Raw genomic sequence first — 15,252 nt, 5'->3', positions numbered from 1 at the left:
CCAGCCCACTCACCCCGCGCCAAGGGTCCCCTCCCCTTTCGCATCCCTCCGTCCCTCCCTTTACCCCCCTTGCCGCAATCCGCAATCCCGCCATCCCAACCAGCGCCCACTTGGGAGCTGACCAAGACCAACACTTCAAACTGCCATCATCCACGCAGAGCAGCAACTCACTCATCCATAATTTCCAAGAGACGGAGCCTCATTAGAGACTTTGAACAACTCATCAACTACGGTACATACACACCAAAGCAGGAACTCGCACCAGCACAATGAGGGATCTCCCAGCTAGTCCCCGACAAGGGTCCCCCGCCCTCGCACCAAGACGACTCTCTGAGGAACTCGGTGACTTCATGTTCTCCAGCGATGAGTACGACGACGAGGAAGAGGGAGATGAGGAGGATGAGAACTACGACGGTATCGAGACGCCCGCTTCATCACGCAAGTCTTCACAAAGCCTAGACGGCTACTTTGACGAGGTCGACGCCTACAAGCACCAGCAGCTCCAGGACACAACCTCCGAGTCAGAACGCACCGAAAAGAAGAATGACAGCCGTCCGTCCACGGCCACTTACAACAGCCGTCCATCTACGGCCACTTACAGCAGCCGCCCATCCACGGCGGTCTCCATGCCACCATTTCGCCGATCATCAACTTGCCCCGTTCTCCTCCCGGATGACTTCATCTCCAGTGCCGCCGATGAGGTCGTCAAGATTATGCCCGACCAGGCAGCGTTTATGAAGCGCATGGTGGAAGGGTGGAGAGAGATTCAAAGGCGGTCGTCAGTCAGCACCACCATATCACCAATGTCGCCGGCGAGCACGACTTCGCCAGGCACGATAAATCTGCCAAAGAGACCGCAGACTGCGCCTTCGCCAATGTACGCGCCTCAAATGTGCTTCGCGTCATTCCCGCAGGCTGTCCCGGAACAGGATGAGGATGATAGTCCCACAGAATCGGTGGACAGCTTTTCCAACGTGGTGGAGCGGCTGGACAAGGTCGAGGAGACGCTGGAAGAGCTGAGGGACTTGGCTAAGCAACAGGCTGGGGCGGCGATTGCATCAAACTCGGCGAGCGTGACTGAGCAGAATGCAAAGTTTGCCGTTGTGAATAAGTGCATCGACACAATTGGTAGAGTGTGCGAGAGGGAGCAGGAGGTGCAGGATCATTCGCAGCTGGACAGGAGATGTGTCGATGCGCTGGTCCAAATCTGCGAAATGTTTGCACGTGAGAGCGTTGATCAGGACCCCTATCGGTTCGGCTCTAGCTTCATGGCTGAAGAAAGCGAAGACGACGATGTTGAGTATGAGGGCGAGGATGAGGAAGAGGTCGGAGAAAGTGACAGCGACGGTGAAAGCCATTATGGATCCGACGACGATTACGAAGCGCATCCCATAGATTCGGACCCAACCGAGTACGAATCAGGAGACTTTTTAGGAAAATCCCCAACCATCGAAACCGACAAAACCTTGCCTCCTCTACTATCACCGAGGACGAGGTCATCGACACCAACTCAAGTTGCCCCCGCAGGAACCAGAATCGAGGCTCCCGATACGCCCCGCCGGCGGGCGCGACTGGTCCGTGAAGCCAAAGCCGAGCTTGATGCACTCTTCTCCGAATGGGCCGAGCCCAAGAACTCGTACGAAGAGCGGCATTCGCGGATCGTATATGCCACGGAGGCATATCATCTGCGCCTTGTGGACATGAAGTCAGCACACGAATGCGAGTTCAAGTGGAAAAACGAACTGATGAATTACGAAGAAAAGATGAAGGATAGAGGTGCCTTTGGTCCGAATGTGTGGCCCATCGTGGATCTGGCACTGCCCATCGCTCAATGCCTGCTGAGTGTGACGCTGCTGGTGGTGCACTTCTTCAGCCTGGACTCTTGGCTGGTGGGACAGAAAGCCTTCCTTGCGTTCCTTACCGCATGGCTGGCAAGCGTGGCCGTATTGGCACGCTGTACCGAGGTCAAGGCGAGAGAAACTCTGTACAAGACGATGCTGCCTCCTGATGCCAGGGAGATGCGGAGGAGGCACGAACGCGAGCTGGTACTGCTCAAGGCGGCCCACGACCGCGCAGTTCAACGCGTCTACGCACCGGAGCAACAGTCACGGGCGGAAGACAGAAGTTAAGGGGGTAAAGAGTGTATACTAGTAGAGTGTATCAGTAGGCCTGCCGATTCAGTGAAGAAAGTCTGTCCTTCATCAGGGTCCCATCCATCCCATGTATTCCTACCGCAGTTATACCGCCTGCAGTCAAGACCGATCGTGTGATTTCAAGGCTAGCACTGTTAATGAGTATTTGCTGAGGCTTGCCTCTGAAATGGCATACAACGGGGCAGCCGGTGCGAGAGAGGGTGCAGGTGAGGGGTTGGCCGGCTCCCACGGATCTTGCTTGGGTCCTCCTCTTCGCTCGGGAACCAAGACGACGCGAGCTAGCGGGGTTGGCTCATCTTCCTATGCTCGATATTTGCCGCCGTGGACATCGCGTGATTCTTTGGTCCTGATAGGAGGCTGTTGAGACACGAAGTGAATGGATTAGTGCTGTGATGGGAGGAATGGGCGTAGCAATGCTACCTACGTTCTCATCGTCAATCGTCCTCTTGTGTCTGGCCAGGCACCACAGCGTGACACAGAAATAGAAGATGGTAGCAAGTGTCTCGACCACTCCGATAACAACAAGAAACCGGAGCAATGGCGAAATCTCGTCCCATTGGTCGAGACTTCGGTCCATGGCGGTGACAGGTCGTCAATCCGGCCGCGATCCTTCGTGGTCCGAATCACTGGAAGAGCTCGAGAATGCTATCGCTCTCGTCGAGGTAGCTAGTGGTGGCGTGGAAAGTCGCCGACTCAAGTACCTCGCTCGGGGAAGACAGTTATACCTAGGAAGAGCGGGATTCAAAGATATACAGAAGTAGGAATTCTTGTCGATCGTTGATGTGACGACAGGAAGAGGACAAAGACAAGAGGGAGAGTCTGTGGCAGCACCTAAGACCACCAACACGACAAATGTCAGGAGTGAGCGAGGACCTCTTTACTCGAATATCATAAAGTGATCATTGCTACTTCTTTCCTTCAATTAAGAGCCCCGTGCCTTCCTTCATCATTCAACATTCTCAAAGGTACCTTGACTGAAGTACTTCATGCAAGTAAGTGGAAAGAAGTACCCCGTGAACGAAGTCGTCGATAACTTCAATTACACGACAGGCTCCGTTCTTTCACAACTCCTAACCTCGAAGTAATCCATCTCAAAGTCATTCTTCTCTCATGTAAATGCTCGATTTCCTGGTTCGTTTCCCAGAAACGCTTCGGGAAGCCTAAAGTTGGGATCGAGCTTCCGCATGTGTTCAGCCGAGTCTTCCATAATGTCGTAACTAAAGTGGAAGTCATAGAAGCCGCTTGGATTTGCTATTCAGTCTGATTAGATGTGTGCCTTTTTGTCGGAACCGTAGAGGGAGTAGGTCGCGACTCACCGGGGATGCGCTCGACAGGTATGAACTCGGACGCAGCTTCCTTGATCTTCTCCGCCTCCTCTTGTCCAGCATTGCTGAAGATGGTGACCACGCTGGCCCTATTTCTACGGATTCTTTCGAACACTTCTAGTCTCTTGATTACATCGTCTTTTGAGGTTGAGTTGGATAAACACACCCCGAGGGCAACGCCGTCCTCAATGCCTTGCGCACCTCCTTGCCCCTGGTCTGCAGATAGGGTATCAGTAAAGGCATGGTAACTTGGGCAGAAGCCTTACGCGGAAGCATTGGGTGAGCTGCATCCCCAATCAGAACCATGCGACCCTTGGTCCATCTTGGAATGGGGGCTCTGTACAGCAGAGGCCACTGCTTCACTTCGTTTGCCTTGCTGTCACTCATCAGCCGCCACGCTTTGCGTTTCCGCGAAGCCTCACCTACCGAAGAAGAGCCAGCACATTGGGATGAAAGTTTTCAAAAAGCTTCAGTAAGTGAGATTGATCAACCGAGTTGTGCCAATCTGAGGATCATAGTCAGCTCCTCGTTCTTTCAGGCCAGCAAGCCGGAGCTCAGCTGCCCGTGGTTGACTTTGATCTGCGTGCCCCCTGCGCGAATACGAAGGCAGGCATACTCACCTTCTCTGCTCGAAGAGTCGAGTTCGTTGTGGAAAATGGCAATACAGTTGAGCACCTCACCGCTACGGCGCGTCAGTCGATGCTTCAGTGTGCCATTCCGACTGGCCAACATACTCCCTACACGGATATGTGACAATTCTCTTGCCGTCCCCATGAAATAGCCTAAAGCCACCAGCTGCATCTTTGTATAGATTGGAGGTGATTGGATCCGAAAGTACAGCATCCATGGGTATCAAGAACCGGTAGCAAAAGTTGTCTAGGGCTGCGGGGAACGCGGGATTGGGAGACCCGAGAATCGCCTCGACGCCACCGCTGTGAATACCATCCGCAACTACCACAAGATCTGCAGAAATGACGATTCCGTCTCGAAGAGTGAAGCTGGCAGCTTCCGGATTCTGAGTCCATCATTAGCACGTTGTTGTCTCTGCAGAAAATCAGACTCCTGGTTCACGCAAGCTCACATAACTCGTCACTTCACTCCGCAACTTGAACGTCACAGGCGGGCCGCCGTCAGCCGCTACCACCATCCGCTTCAATTCCTCATGCAAATCGACCCGGTGCGCAAAGTACCACGGCGATCCGTAACTATTTGCAATAGCCCCCAGGTTGAGTTCGTGGGTCACCTCCAGGGTATCGCCTCGCATGAGCCGGCTGCCTGTGGCCATCACGAACCTCGCTCTCACCGGGTCCATTCCCAGAGCCATCAGCGGACGGGATGCGTTCGTCTGTACGTTGATCGCGGCCCCGATTTCGTTGTTCAGCGACGTTTTCTCGTATATCGTCACAGAATGGCCTGCTCGCCGGAGCGCGATGGCTGCCGTGAGCCCAGCAATTCCACCGCCGATGATTGCAATGTCCAGCATGATGCACCAAGCGTACGAGAAACAGGCGCTCTCCATCGATGCGGTGAGGCGCAGAAAGTTGATTTCGAATCTTCTCACAGGCTTACCAGCCACTAACAAAAGACGAGGTCAGACTGGACACAGGTCGAGAAAAGGAGGGGTAATCGCATGTTTCCAAGGGGACAAACGCTGAACTTTATCAACTATCTTTGGGAGCGTAAGCTACTGTCGGTATGCGAAAGAGGCGTCGTCTTATGTTGCAGCTCAGATGCTGTCTCACGGACTGGCGTCGACGGCCGGCAAGTAACCTGCAAGCCACTCGATCCATCGTTGAGGACGATCTTGCGTTCAGACATGCACCGGATTTTGGTCAGCATGAAGTAAACTTCGAATGGGAATTTGACAGCTATAAATGCTGCCACAATGCCAAACACTTAATGGCGCCTTTCCAACTTCCAGCCTCGTTTTCAGCTCTTGCAACTTAAGCTTTCTGCCCATCATGAATTGCGCCAAGACTTTTCCCAATTACTAAGGGCCTGTATCTGCTGCAAAAGAGGCCTGTCGGCCGAAGGTCTTCGGACCGGACCGATCGTGGGGAAGTCCTGGTTGTGACCCTGCGGTTTGCTTGCAAGTTGCAGGTCAGCCGAAACTTTACGGGACCCCAGCAGAAGTCTATCAACCAATTGTTTGGGCAGAACATCTTGATGCGGAAGGTCATGTCCGTTGGTTGGAAGTAGATATTTGACATATTTTGTGGGCACACACGATAGAAGGCTCAGTCTCTGCAATCTGTGATGCGAAAGTGTTGAAAGGGGTGTTGCACATAAAATCACTGACAGCGCAGTTTTATGGCTGTCAAGAGAGCGTGGCTGGAGCGAGGCTTCGGACGGAAGTGCCAATCAAGGGCAGAAGCTTCACTCGAGTCTTCTGGAAGACAAGGTCAATGGGTGTAGGGTTGAACGTAAACACGAATGGTCCCCGACATGAACGTTGCCTTTATCAACCCCTCTGGGCAGAATGAGGAGTTGACGCCATCATGAAACTGTGACGTGAAGTCTATTCGTGAATGCGTGGCAGGAGCTTCGATGTTCACTCAACGCACATGCCCACATGAGCCAGGAGTGAGGAAAGACGAGCCGGAAGTTGAAACGGGAGTAGAACCAGAGGTTTCGCGTGAAGACATGGAGAGGAGTGAGAGACTTGAAATCGAAGACGTGGAAACACTGAAAGAAAAGAGATGGTCGAGAGGAGAGAAGAGGCGTCGCTACGCAACCAGGACAGGTTCATATCAATACAGCCAACATTCCTTACCGATAAGGAGTGGGGGAGCTGGAGAGTTTATTTGCAATAGGTATCCGCGTAAAGTCGGACGCTCGTCAATCCCCCGACTTGGCACAGCTCACAAACCATGAGGTAACTGCAAGGGGCATAGCCGAGCAGCATTCAATCCCGGATTCGTTATGTCCTCCGAGGCGCTGCTAAATTCCCGAAAGCTTGTGGGTCGCAATAACTAATAACTCTCGACTCCCGCGAAACCATGATTTCGTCGTACTCCAAGCGATGTTAATGGTCGTCATCAAATCTGTGTCTTCAGCCATAGCAGAGAGAAACTCCGCTCATCATATGTTTCGTCGGACTTAGCAAGTCAGCAAAATGCGTTATTGCCATTGTGTCTCATTCACTGCCACGACCACTTGCGAGTTGCCCGTGGCGATCTCTTGGAAGCCTATCTCGGGGTCGGTCTCGGGTTGTCGATGTCATCCAAAAACCCGTCGCAGAGATTGGGGGTTCATCCAGCTTGACGGGACGTCGTACTGATCTGCAACCAGCTCTTGAACCAGCACACTCATCGGGTCTCCAATGACAAGTCCGCCTACGTCTCGTCTTTCGTCATGGTCCCCCCCCCCCCCTCCTCTCCCGCTCGCACACACACACATCACACAAAGCACGAGTAATGAATCCTCGGATGGGCACTCAGTGGAGGGAAGGGTTCGAACTTCGAGGCTAGCGTAGGCCAAGACGGACCCCAAAACAACCCACTCAACGGCCCAGATCCCCACGCAAAAGCAGTAAAGCTGCCGCGGCATCGTAATTATGCCTTTCTGATTCGCCAAATTCTCCCAAGATGTAACTTGGCACATCCCAAGACATTTGATGGCAACTGAACCGTTGCAGTATTCCCGGTTCCTTTTTTTACCACCCCCTCATGCAGTGCACGCATGGCACGGAGCACCACTTCTACAGTGCCATACGATCGACGACCACGATGGAAGGGTCCCAGAGTGCGAGACCGAACACGAGACCGACCCCTTTCCTTTACACGACAGTGTTGCAAGACTCGCCTTACAGGCTACAGGCCACTATTGCCTTGCCCTAGAGGAGGCAGGTAGTAGAGCATTGATCACCAGCTGCGGGCCGCGACAGCTAAGCTACTGCTACTACTACACTAATGTGATCCACGCCGAGGATGGTCACCATTTGTTCTACATGTCGGTAATTGTAGTGAAACGCCATGGGTGGGGTTCAGGTTTCTCCCACAGAAGAGAAGAAGAAGGCATCCAAAGCATGGCATACTGGGGACGGGACAACCATGGGATGGAGATGGAGGGTCGCTTGTCACACGCTATTCCTCTGCAAAACATGGGACCTGAGAGAAACCGGTCCAAGACCAAGTTCAAACGGTACCCTAAAGTCCGCCGCCATGCCATGATGCCATGGGGAGAAGGTAGACGAAAACACACACCCCTCCCCGCCTTTAAGGCTTAGACATCTTAATTATCGTACTCGTAACTCGCATTCGTCTGAACTTGTGAGTCTGAAGTTGAGAATAAAACCAGCTTGATGGAACGCCCTGCCTTGTGTTGATATTTGAGGTCTGGTTGTCAACTCATTCTCGAACTCTTCACCTTTCACCTTTTTCCTCTCTCTCTATCTCTGTCGCATCCTGGCACTCACAGAGAGTCAATTCTTTTCGCAAACATGAAGTTATTAGAACTTGGCTTCGTCAACACTCTAGGCCTGTTAGTAGGCGTTGTAAGTCCCCGTCTCCCGCTCTACCCCGGCCGGCACTTGAAAGCTTGATTTTCAGCTCCGTGAGGCTACATTACACAACCGAACACCGCAATCTAACAAACTTTCTGCAGTACGTCGCCTACCAGCACGCTCAAGTATTCTACTGCCTCTTTCTCCACCCGCTCCGAAAGTTTCCCGGCCCGATATGGATGCGCACATCCCGCATCCCGTTCTGCTACAAGCTGCTCACCGGCACGCTCCCCTTTGACATGCTCGACCTGCACAGGCGGTACGGTCCGGTCGTCCGCATCGCCCCCGATGAGCTCGCCTTCCACGACTCGCGCGCCTGGAAGGACATTATGGGCCACAAGACCCAGGGCGGCGCCGAGATGGAGAAATCGCTCAAGTTCTACCGCTCCGTTCCCGGTGCACCCTCCGATATCGTCAGCTCTGATCGCGAGGAGCACACCGTTCTGCGCAGATCCCTGGCGCACGGCTTCAGCGAGAGGAGCATGCGTGACCAGCAGCCTATGATCAAGGGATATGTCGACCTGCTCATCCAGAGACTTCACCAGCACGGAGATGACGGTGCGAAGCCCCTCGACTTGGCAGCCTGGTATAACTACACCACTTTCGACGTTATCGGTGACCTTGCCTTTGGTGAATCGTTTGGTTGTCTCGACGGCTCAGACTACCACCCTTGGGTTGCGGCAATCTTCCAGATGGCGCGATTAGGCACTGTTTTGCAGACCGGAAAACACTACCCTTTTGTTATGAAGCTCATGATGGCCATGGTTCCTGAGAAGGCCAAGCGCGAAAGAGCGCATCACGAAGAGTTTACCGAGGCAAAGCTCAGACGTCGCATGGATTTGGGATCGCGTCCTGATCTCATCGAGGGTCTCTTGAAGAAGAAGGAAGACTGGGTGCGTCGCAAATTATCTCAAAAATTTCGAGAAAACGGAGAAACTAACATCGTCTACAGAATATGACTTTTGAGAAGCTCAAGGCCAACAGCAGCATTCTCATTATTGGCGGATCCGAGACCACAGCGACACTGCTTTCCGGCGTAACATACTACCTGCTGACGAACCCCGACGCGCACAAGAGGTTGACCGACGAGATCCGTTCCACATTCAAGGAAGAGAGCGAAATCGACTTCACTTCCGTCAGCAACCTGCCCTACCTTCTCGCATGCCTCGAAGAAGCGCTCCGCCTGTACCCCCCAGTGCCCATCGGACTGCCTCGCATTGTCCCTAAGGGAGGCGCGACTATCGCGGATCACTATGTTCCCGAAGACGTACGTACAACTCCTCAAGTCCTAAAGTAACTGGACTAAGATTAACATCCGAGCTTCGCAGACAACTGTTTCTGTCTACCAGTGGGCTATGTACCACTCTGAGAAAAACTTCCGCGATCCCTTTGGCTTCCACCCCGAGAGATGGATGCAAGATCCTGTCTTCGCCAGCGATGACAAGGAAGCTTTCCAGCCTTTCCACGTCGGACCCCGCAACTGCATTGGAAGAAAGTGAGTTTCCCATCGATATCGTACAGAAACCAACTCTGTGTTTAATGAATGATTGCTGACATGATTGACCTTCTCAGCTTGGCCTACGTCGAAATGCGCCTCATTCTCGCACGCATGTTGTGGAACTTCGACATCAAGATTGCCGATGACAGCCGCGACTGGGCTGGCAGACAGAAGATCTACCTTCTTTGGGAGAAGGGGCCTTTGAACGCTTACCTGAAGCCGGTCAGGCGCTGAACGCATTGCTTAGACTCTGGACAGAACGCGAACCAGGAATCATGTGGTTCTATGGCTCTGTCTCCTCATACTCGACACGACACTTCTACACAAGTTCTAAAGATAGACTACAAGTTACATAGCTCTTGGGCATTTTAGGCGTATTTCTTATTAGCCACGAATAGTATTTTTATATTTTAGTTCATATCATCAGTCGAAAACAATGGGAACCTTGCAAGGAAGACTTAGGCCATTGCCCAGACAGCTCAACGACACATCTGAACCACAAGCAGCGAGTGAGTGGTGACAATTTTTCTATCACTTGCAATCGGACTGCAACTCGTGGGCTCCCTTTTGCCAAGACAGAACGCAACATACCTTTGTCGCTAGAGCTAAACATTGGCAAGGTTTCCATATGGTAGGCAATCTCCCTCTACCCATCTACTCGTAATGATCGGCCTAGGTCATCGAAGTCATTGTATCTCTGAACCCTGCAGATGGAGACTACCCCTCCCGAATCTCAGATCAACCTTTAGGAGTGACAGGCCGTTTACGAGAATCCCTGCGAGGCATTGCGAAAGCGAATGCGCGGAGATTGAAACCAAGACGTTGCGTCGCCGTTGTGACTTGCCCATTGAGGACACTACAGCTGCATATGCGGCCCACGAAACCCGATTAGATCACATTAATTGTACCCTAAAGTCCGCTTGAATGTGCAGTTCCACAATATGTTGACTCAAGAAGACGAAATAACGCATATCTACATGTCTAGTTTCAGATCCGCCGCGGTGCGATTGCTAAACAAGGACGAGAGATTATTGAAGATCATTCCCCATCACAAAGCAGACAGCTACACTATGATTTTATCAATGTGAGTTTCGGTGATTAGAGGAGATGACACTCTGCATCATCCTGTCTACTTATGGTGAAGATTCGGCGAGATCAGTCCAAGATTAAGTACATATCGTACCACATCTACATATCCATGTACTTGACTTGGCAATCCGAGCTCTCAAAGGGCACCCGGGCTGGGCGGTAACTCGCCCGAGTCCCACTCCGCGGGCTCCGCGCCCAACACAAACTCAAGCAGACCTCCCTGCTTGTTCTCCCCAAGTAGGTCATCGTGAGTGACCCAACTCTTGTTCCACTCCTTTCCGTTAACCTTCAAACTTTGAACATACGGGCCTTGCTCAAGGCCAGTTGCGGTGATCCGTAAGAGTCCGCCATCCGAGCCCAGACGGATAGTAATTTCCTCGAATCGCGGCGAAAGAACGAGATAGACAGGCTGCGTGACAACCGGATACAGGCCGAGCATGTTCCACACGAGCCAGCTGCTCATACTTCCCGCATCATCATTGCCGGGGATGCCGCTCGCACCGACGTGGTAATAGTCGTCGACAATATGCTTGCTTCTCATCACGCTCTTCCATTGCCGGCGTCCGACGTAGTTGTACAAGAACGGTGTCATGAAGCTGGGTTCGTTTCCGGGGTTGTAGATCATATCTCCGATTCCGTTGTTTCCTTGATCCTGCTCGGCCAAGCCGGGTATGAAGCTCGTGTCGAGTCGATGCTCAAAGCTGACGGGACCTCCCATCAAGGTTATCAGGGTGGACATGTCGTGCGGTGCAGTGAAGCTGTACTCCCATGGCGTGCCTTCATAAGAGATGGCCTGCCAGTTACATTCTCCGCATTCGAGTGGGCTATAGCCTGGTAGAACTGTACCGTTGGGTTCGAGGGGAGCGAGAAAGCCGGTGAAGTTGAGTGCCTTAGCATCCTTGAGCCAGATCTTTTGCCAGCCACTGATACCGTAAGTGATGGTCCTTATAACATAGGTAAGGAGAAGACAACTTACGTCGAGCGGTTCAGATAGGTTGCCGCCTCCTCAGGTGCCTCACCCTTGGCAATTTGCGACACAGCAAAGTCGTTGAGAGAGTACTCGACGGTCTTGCTTACGCTTCTGCCATAGTTAACAGATACGTACCCATATTTCTTCCAGTCATCCAAGGCACCTCTTCCCTCCTTGGTGCTTCCTGTTGGGTCGTTGAAATCAAAGTTGTTGTATGGCTGTATCTCGGCGTTAGTTCGCACGGCGGCATACCCATCCGCCCAGTTGATGAGACCGTTAGTGTCAAGCTTTTTGACATAGGCATCTGCGAGAACATTGTCGGAGTTGGAGCCGCCTTGAACACGGCCATTGTGGTTGTGACTGCGACCCTCCGGCAGGAATCGCTCGTGCCGCCAGATGTCAATCATGGCTCGGACTGATTTTGTAAGCATCTGTTATCGGCATTGGGACTCCAAATACTTACTCATATCAACCTGACGGCTGGGTAAGATCAACGAGATTAGTGCGTGAGTGCAGCGGAAGGTATCCCAAAGCGTGTAAAAGTCGTCGTAATACGGCTCTTCAGTCGCCCAGTGAGGGTTTTCGCCAGTTCGGTCGGAAGGCATCAGGTGCGCATGGTAAAGTCCAGTGTACAGCATTTCCAACTGCGTCTGGTTCTCAGTCTTGACATCAACCTTGGAGAGTACTTCTTCGTTCCATTGAGACTTTGCGTCGCTGACCGTCTGGTTAAGGTCATTGTGGGGAATCTCATCTTTGATGAATTGACAAGCTTTCTCGGACGAAATCCACGAAACTCCAACTTTGGATGTCAGGGTAGCGACACTAGATGGAAACGTAAAGATGCCTCCAACTCGATCGGCATACTGGTATCCATCCACGCCACCTTTAATCGACGTGTCGTTATTATAGAATGGTTTGACATCTGTAGTATTCGGCCAATACGGGTCCGTGTAGATGCCAGAAAATAGTCCGACGTCTTCAGGCACGCTATCAAACTGTCCACAGAAGTAGACCTTGAAGTCGCCGCCTTCCCGAGTCAACGTGAGCTTTCATCTTCAAGACATACCGCATACTAACTCACCAAGAGACCAGCCTTCCCTGTACACACCATAACCAGTGTAGGAAGAACCATCATCGCTGCGTTCCAAAAGACCATTGCTGTACCATTGAGACTCCTTGCCACGAGTTGGGAGGTAGTGGCTCAAGTCTACCAAGATGTGACGGCCACCGTCGCGAGGGAACTCGTACTTGATGATACCAACGTGCATGCTGGCGCTCATCTCAGCTATGACGCCGCTTGCCAGAGACGTCTTGTAGTATCCGACCTCGGCAACATCGTGCTCAGCTCTTGGCTGCATGTAAGTCAAGTTGTCGAGTAGATTGACCCCTTCCAAGGTTGTCAGAGGCATTTGTGGGATCAGCCCGTAAGTCGGAGCGCCTCCCGTGCCGCTGACGTGCAACATGGAAATCGCTGTGACATTTCCTTCGACGGTGTAGCCCGCATTGGCTTGATACCTGGTATCCCATCTCGTAGTGTCGATGCCGATTTTCACAGCTCCGAACGGAAGTGTTACGCCGGGGAACGTGTTCCCGCCTTGATAAGATGACCCAGGCTCTGGGCCCTCGGTGCCAAGAAATGGGTCGACGTATGGCGTGAAGTCGTTTGCTTGCGCAAGTCCGGATAGTCCGGCCATGGCGCCACTGAGGCCAACGGCATACTTGTAAAGCACTCCCATGATCGTCACATTTACGTTGTAGGGAGAACATCAAGAACCTACATCCCACCGGCTGATGCGGATAGCCGCTTCTTATGACATTTTGGCGGGTAGTATTGACCCGAAGCGTTGGATTCTGGAGTGGTGATCTACAATCTTGGAAGTTGTTTATACCCACTTTCCCCGCATACAACAAAAAACATGATGGGGAAGTGCCGGCAGACGATGCTTGGATTGGTTAGTACGCCGGCATCGTTAGATTATCGCAGCATGTTTTTTGTGTCCCCTCTCCTTGGCAGGCCCGCTGCAGTCTGAATGATGCAATCATTCCTCGATTGCCTGAGCGAAACATCGGGATCTTTTTTATAGCATTGGAAAGTAATCACGTTCAAGGAAATAACAGTTGAGTTGATACATATTTTCGACGTATCTTTCTGCGTCGATGATGGGCCCTGCAATGGCCTTATTCAAGCGTCGCATTGCTGCTAGTCATGATGGGCTTTCTGAGTTTACGGTTAAATTCAAAGTAAATCACTTGATTCATCCACAGCCCCGTCGCCGTGGGGCTGCGCCGGTGCCGGACCCCGCTACACCAGTCATTCAAATCGCGACGATGCAGAGAACGAGAGGTTGGCTCACCTTAAGCCATGGGATGAGCCGCTGTCATTCTATGGGAAAACACGATAAAGCACGGCCACGGGAGGAAGACAGGGGACTTTCAATCATAGAACCTCGTGTCACAGACACTGAGTAGTCATGGAATCTTGAGTCTTCTAAAATCATACTTGATTCGAAATGCGGCAACATATTGGAGTATGTTAAACACCCTCGATGAGCTATAGTACTGCTACTGATACTCTACAAATGGCAAATCTCGGATCCAACCTCTCCGCGAGGCTAGTTTTCAGGCAAGCACTCCAGGAGCAGAGCCTTGTCCCTCTGCAATGCCTCTTCAATTGAACCCAGAGGCATGCCGAACATTTCCCCGACATCCTTTGAAGACTCAATACCCCAGCCGAGATCCTTCACATTAGACATTTGATGGAACTTCTGGCCAAACACGCTGATCCCCAGCTTTTCCAGCTCCTCGGGAGTTCGCTTGGTCACTCCCACCTTTCTGCCGCTGACTTTGACGAGAATGTCACGCACTTCCTCCATGGTGAGAAGTTCATTTCCCATATTGATCTCTTGGCCATTGAACTTGGTCGGGTCCTGCAGGGCTGCTGCGGCGTACTTTCCAACGTCGTTGGCGTCCGTGTAAGGCACACGAGCACCGTTGAGAAGAACGTCGTCAATTTCTCCATGAGTAGGGAGCCGAGGAAAGTTGCCGTAAGCACCCGGCATAAAGAAGTCGAAATGGAGGACAGCTGGACGGAGAATGGTATACGACGTGAATCCTCCGGCCCGCACGATTTCCTCGACTTCTGCCTTGGAGGAGAAGTACTGGTGTAGCTGGAGCTCCTTGATGATATCATCATCCCAGAAGGCTCTGTTCCCTGTGCCGTGGGTCGTAGCTGCGACCACAGTTTCGATGCCGGCTTTCTGGCATGCTTCGACGATGGTCTTAGCCTGCAAGGCCTCCAGACCCGGGTATGGGACCGTGTTGAGGAAAGCTCCTTTGCAGCCTTGGGCCGCCTGAAGAACATCTTCCAAGTTCTTGCTTTCTCCTTGGAAGAGGGTGATGCTGGGATGTTGAAGGCTGGGGTGGACTTTCTGAAGGTCGCGAACCATTGCGTGGATCTTGGCACCCGCTTGGAGAAGATGGGAGATGACCGAGCGGCTCTGCTGGCCAGTTGCTTGGGTGATGAGATAGGTAGTCATGTTGACTGTGTCTTATAGATGGTTGGTGTGATTTGAAGGTATTGGAAGAGCAGAAAAGTGATGCTGTGGATGACTCTGAGATGAATTTCTGTTCAACATTGCGAGGTCGAAAGCGATCATTTATATCCAGGTCAAAGCCTTCTTGCACCGATTCTGTAGCAACGAAACGTCGCTTCT

At 52.2% G+C, this 15,252-nt stretch overlaps 6 protein-coding genes across 6 annotated transcripts; 2 read left to right on the top strand and 4 right to left on the bottom strand.

Annotated features, from left to right (window-relative positions):
• Positions 1 to 269: 269 nt before the first annotated feature.
• CABS01_07069 (uncharacterized protein) lies at positions 270 to 2,129 on the top strand (the record flags this gene model as incomplete). The annotated part of the gene is made up of 1 exon (XM_060540433.1): positions 270 to 2,129. The coding sequence occupies one exon, from the start codon at positions 270 to 272 to the stop codon at positions 2,127 to 2,129; it is 1,860 nt and encodes a 619-aa protein (XP_060403318.1).
• A 324-nt stretch (positions 2,130 to 2,453) lies between these two features.
• On the bottom strand, positions 2,454 to 2,730 carry CABS01_07068 (uncharacterized protein; the record flags this gene model as incomplete). The annotated part of the gene is made up of 2 exons (XM_060540432.1): positions 2,454 to 2,510; positions 2,578 to 2,730. 2 exons carry the CDS (start codon positions 2,728 to 2,730, stop codon positions 2,454 to 2,456), a joined length of 210 nt encoding a protein of 69 aa, XP_060403317.1.
• A 531-nt stretch (positions 2,731 to 3,261) lies between these two features.
• Positions 3,262 to 4,997, bottom strand: CABS01_07067 (FAD dependent oxidoreductase; the record flags this gene model as incomplete). The annotated part of the gene is made up of 7 exons (XM_060540431.1): positions 3,262 to 3,404; positions 3,470 to 3,694; positions 3,745 to 3,854; positions 3,905 to 3,983; positions 4,099 to 4,160; positions 4,213 to 4,493; positions 4,560 to 4,997. 7 exons carry the CDS (start codon positions 4,995 to 4,997, stop codon positions 3,262 to 3,264), a joined length of 1,338 nt encoding a protein of 445 aa, XP_060403316.1.
• A 2,922-nt stretch (positions 4,998 to 7,919) lies between these two features.
• CABS01_07066 (cytochrome P450) lies at positions 7,920 to 9,714 on the top strand (the record flags this gene model as incomplete). The annotated part of the gene is made up of 5 exons (XM_060540430.1): positions 7,920 to 7,973; positions 8,084 to 8,875; positions 8,935 to 9,249; positions 9,311 to 9,477; positions 9,555 to 9,714. The coding sequence occupies 5 exons, from the start codon at positions 7,920 to 7,922 to the stop codon at positions 9,712 to 9,714; spliced, it is 1,488 nt and encodes a 495-aa protein (XP_060403315.1).
• Positions 9,715 to 10,705: 991 nt separating this feature from the next.
• CABS01_07065 (glycosyl hydrolase) lies at positions 10,706 to 13,275 on the bottom strand (the record flags this gene model as incomplete). Its single annotated transcript, XM_060540429.1, has 4 exons — positions 10,706 to 11,492; positions 11,546 to 11,954; positions 12,003 to 12,566; positions 12,621 to 13,275. 4 exons carry the CDS (start codon positions 13,273 to 13,275, stop codon positions 10,706 to 10,708), a joined length of 2,415 nt encoding a protein of 804 aa, XP_060403314.1.
• An 876-nt stretch (positions 13,276 to 14,151) lies between these two features.
• CABS01_07064 (NmrA-like family protein) lies at positions 14,152 to 15,075 on the bottom strand (the record flags this gene model as incomplete). Its single annotated transcript, XM_060540428.1, has 1 exon — positions 14,152 to 15,075. The coding sequence occupies one exon, from the start codon at positions 15,073 to 15,075 to the stop codon at positions 14,152 to 14,154; it is 924 nt and encodes a 307-aa protein (XP_060403313.1).
• Between the last annotated feature and the right edge of the window lie 177 nt (positions 15,076 to 15,252).

This window comes from Colletotrichum abscissum, assembly GCF_030869225.1.
Source record: "Colletotrichum abscissum strain IMI 504890 chromosome Unknown Scaffold_15.1, whole genome shotgun sequence".
In the NCBI taxonomy this organism is placed as follows: domain Eukaryota; kingdom Fungi; phylum Ascomycota; class Sordariomycetes; order Glomerellales; family Glomerellaceae; genus Colletotrichum; species Colletotrichum abscissum.
The sequence above is the reverse complement of the archived record's forward strand: the minus strand, read 5'-3'. Positions and strand labels throughout refer to the sequence as shown.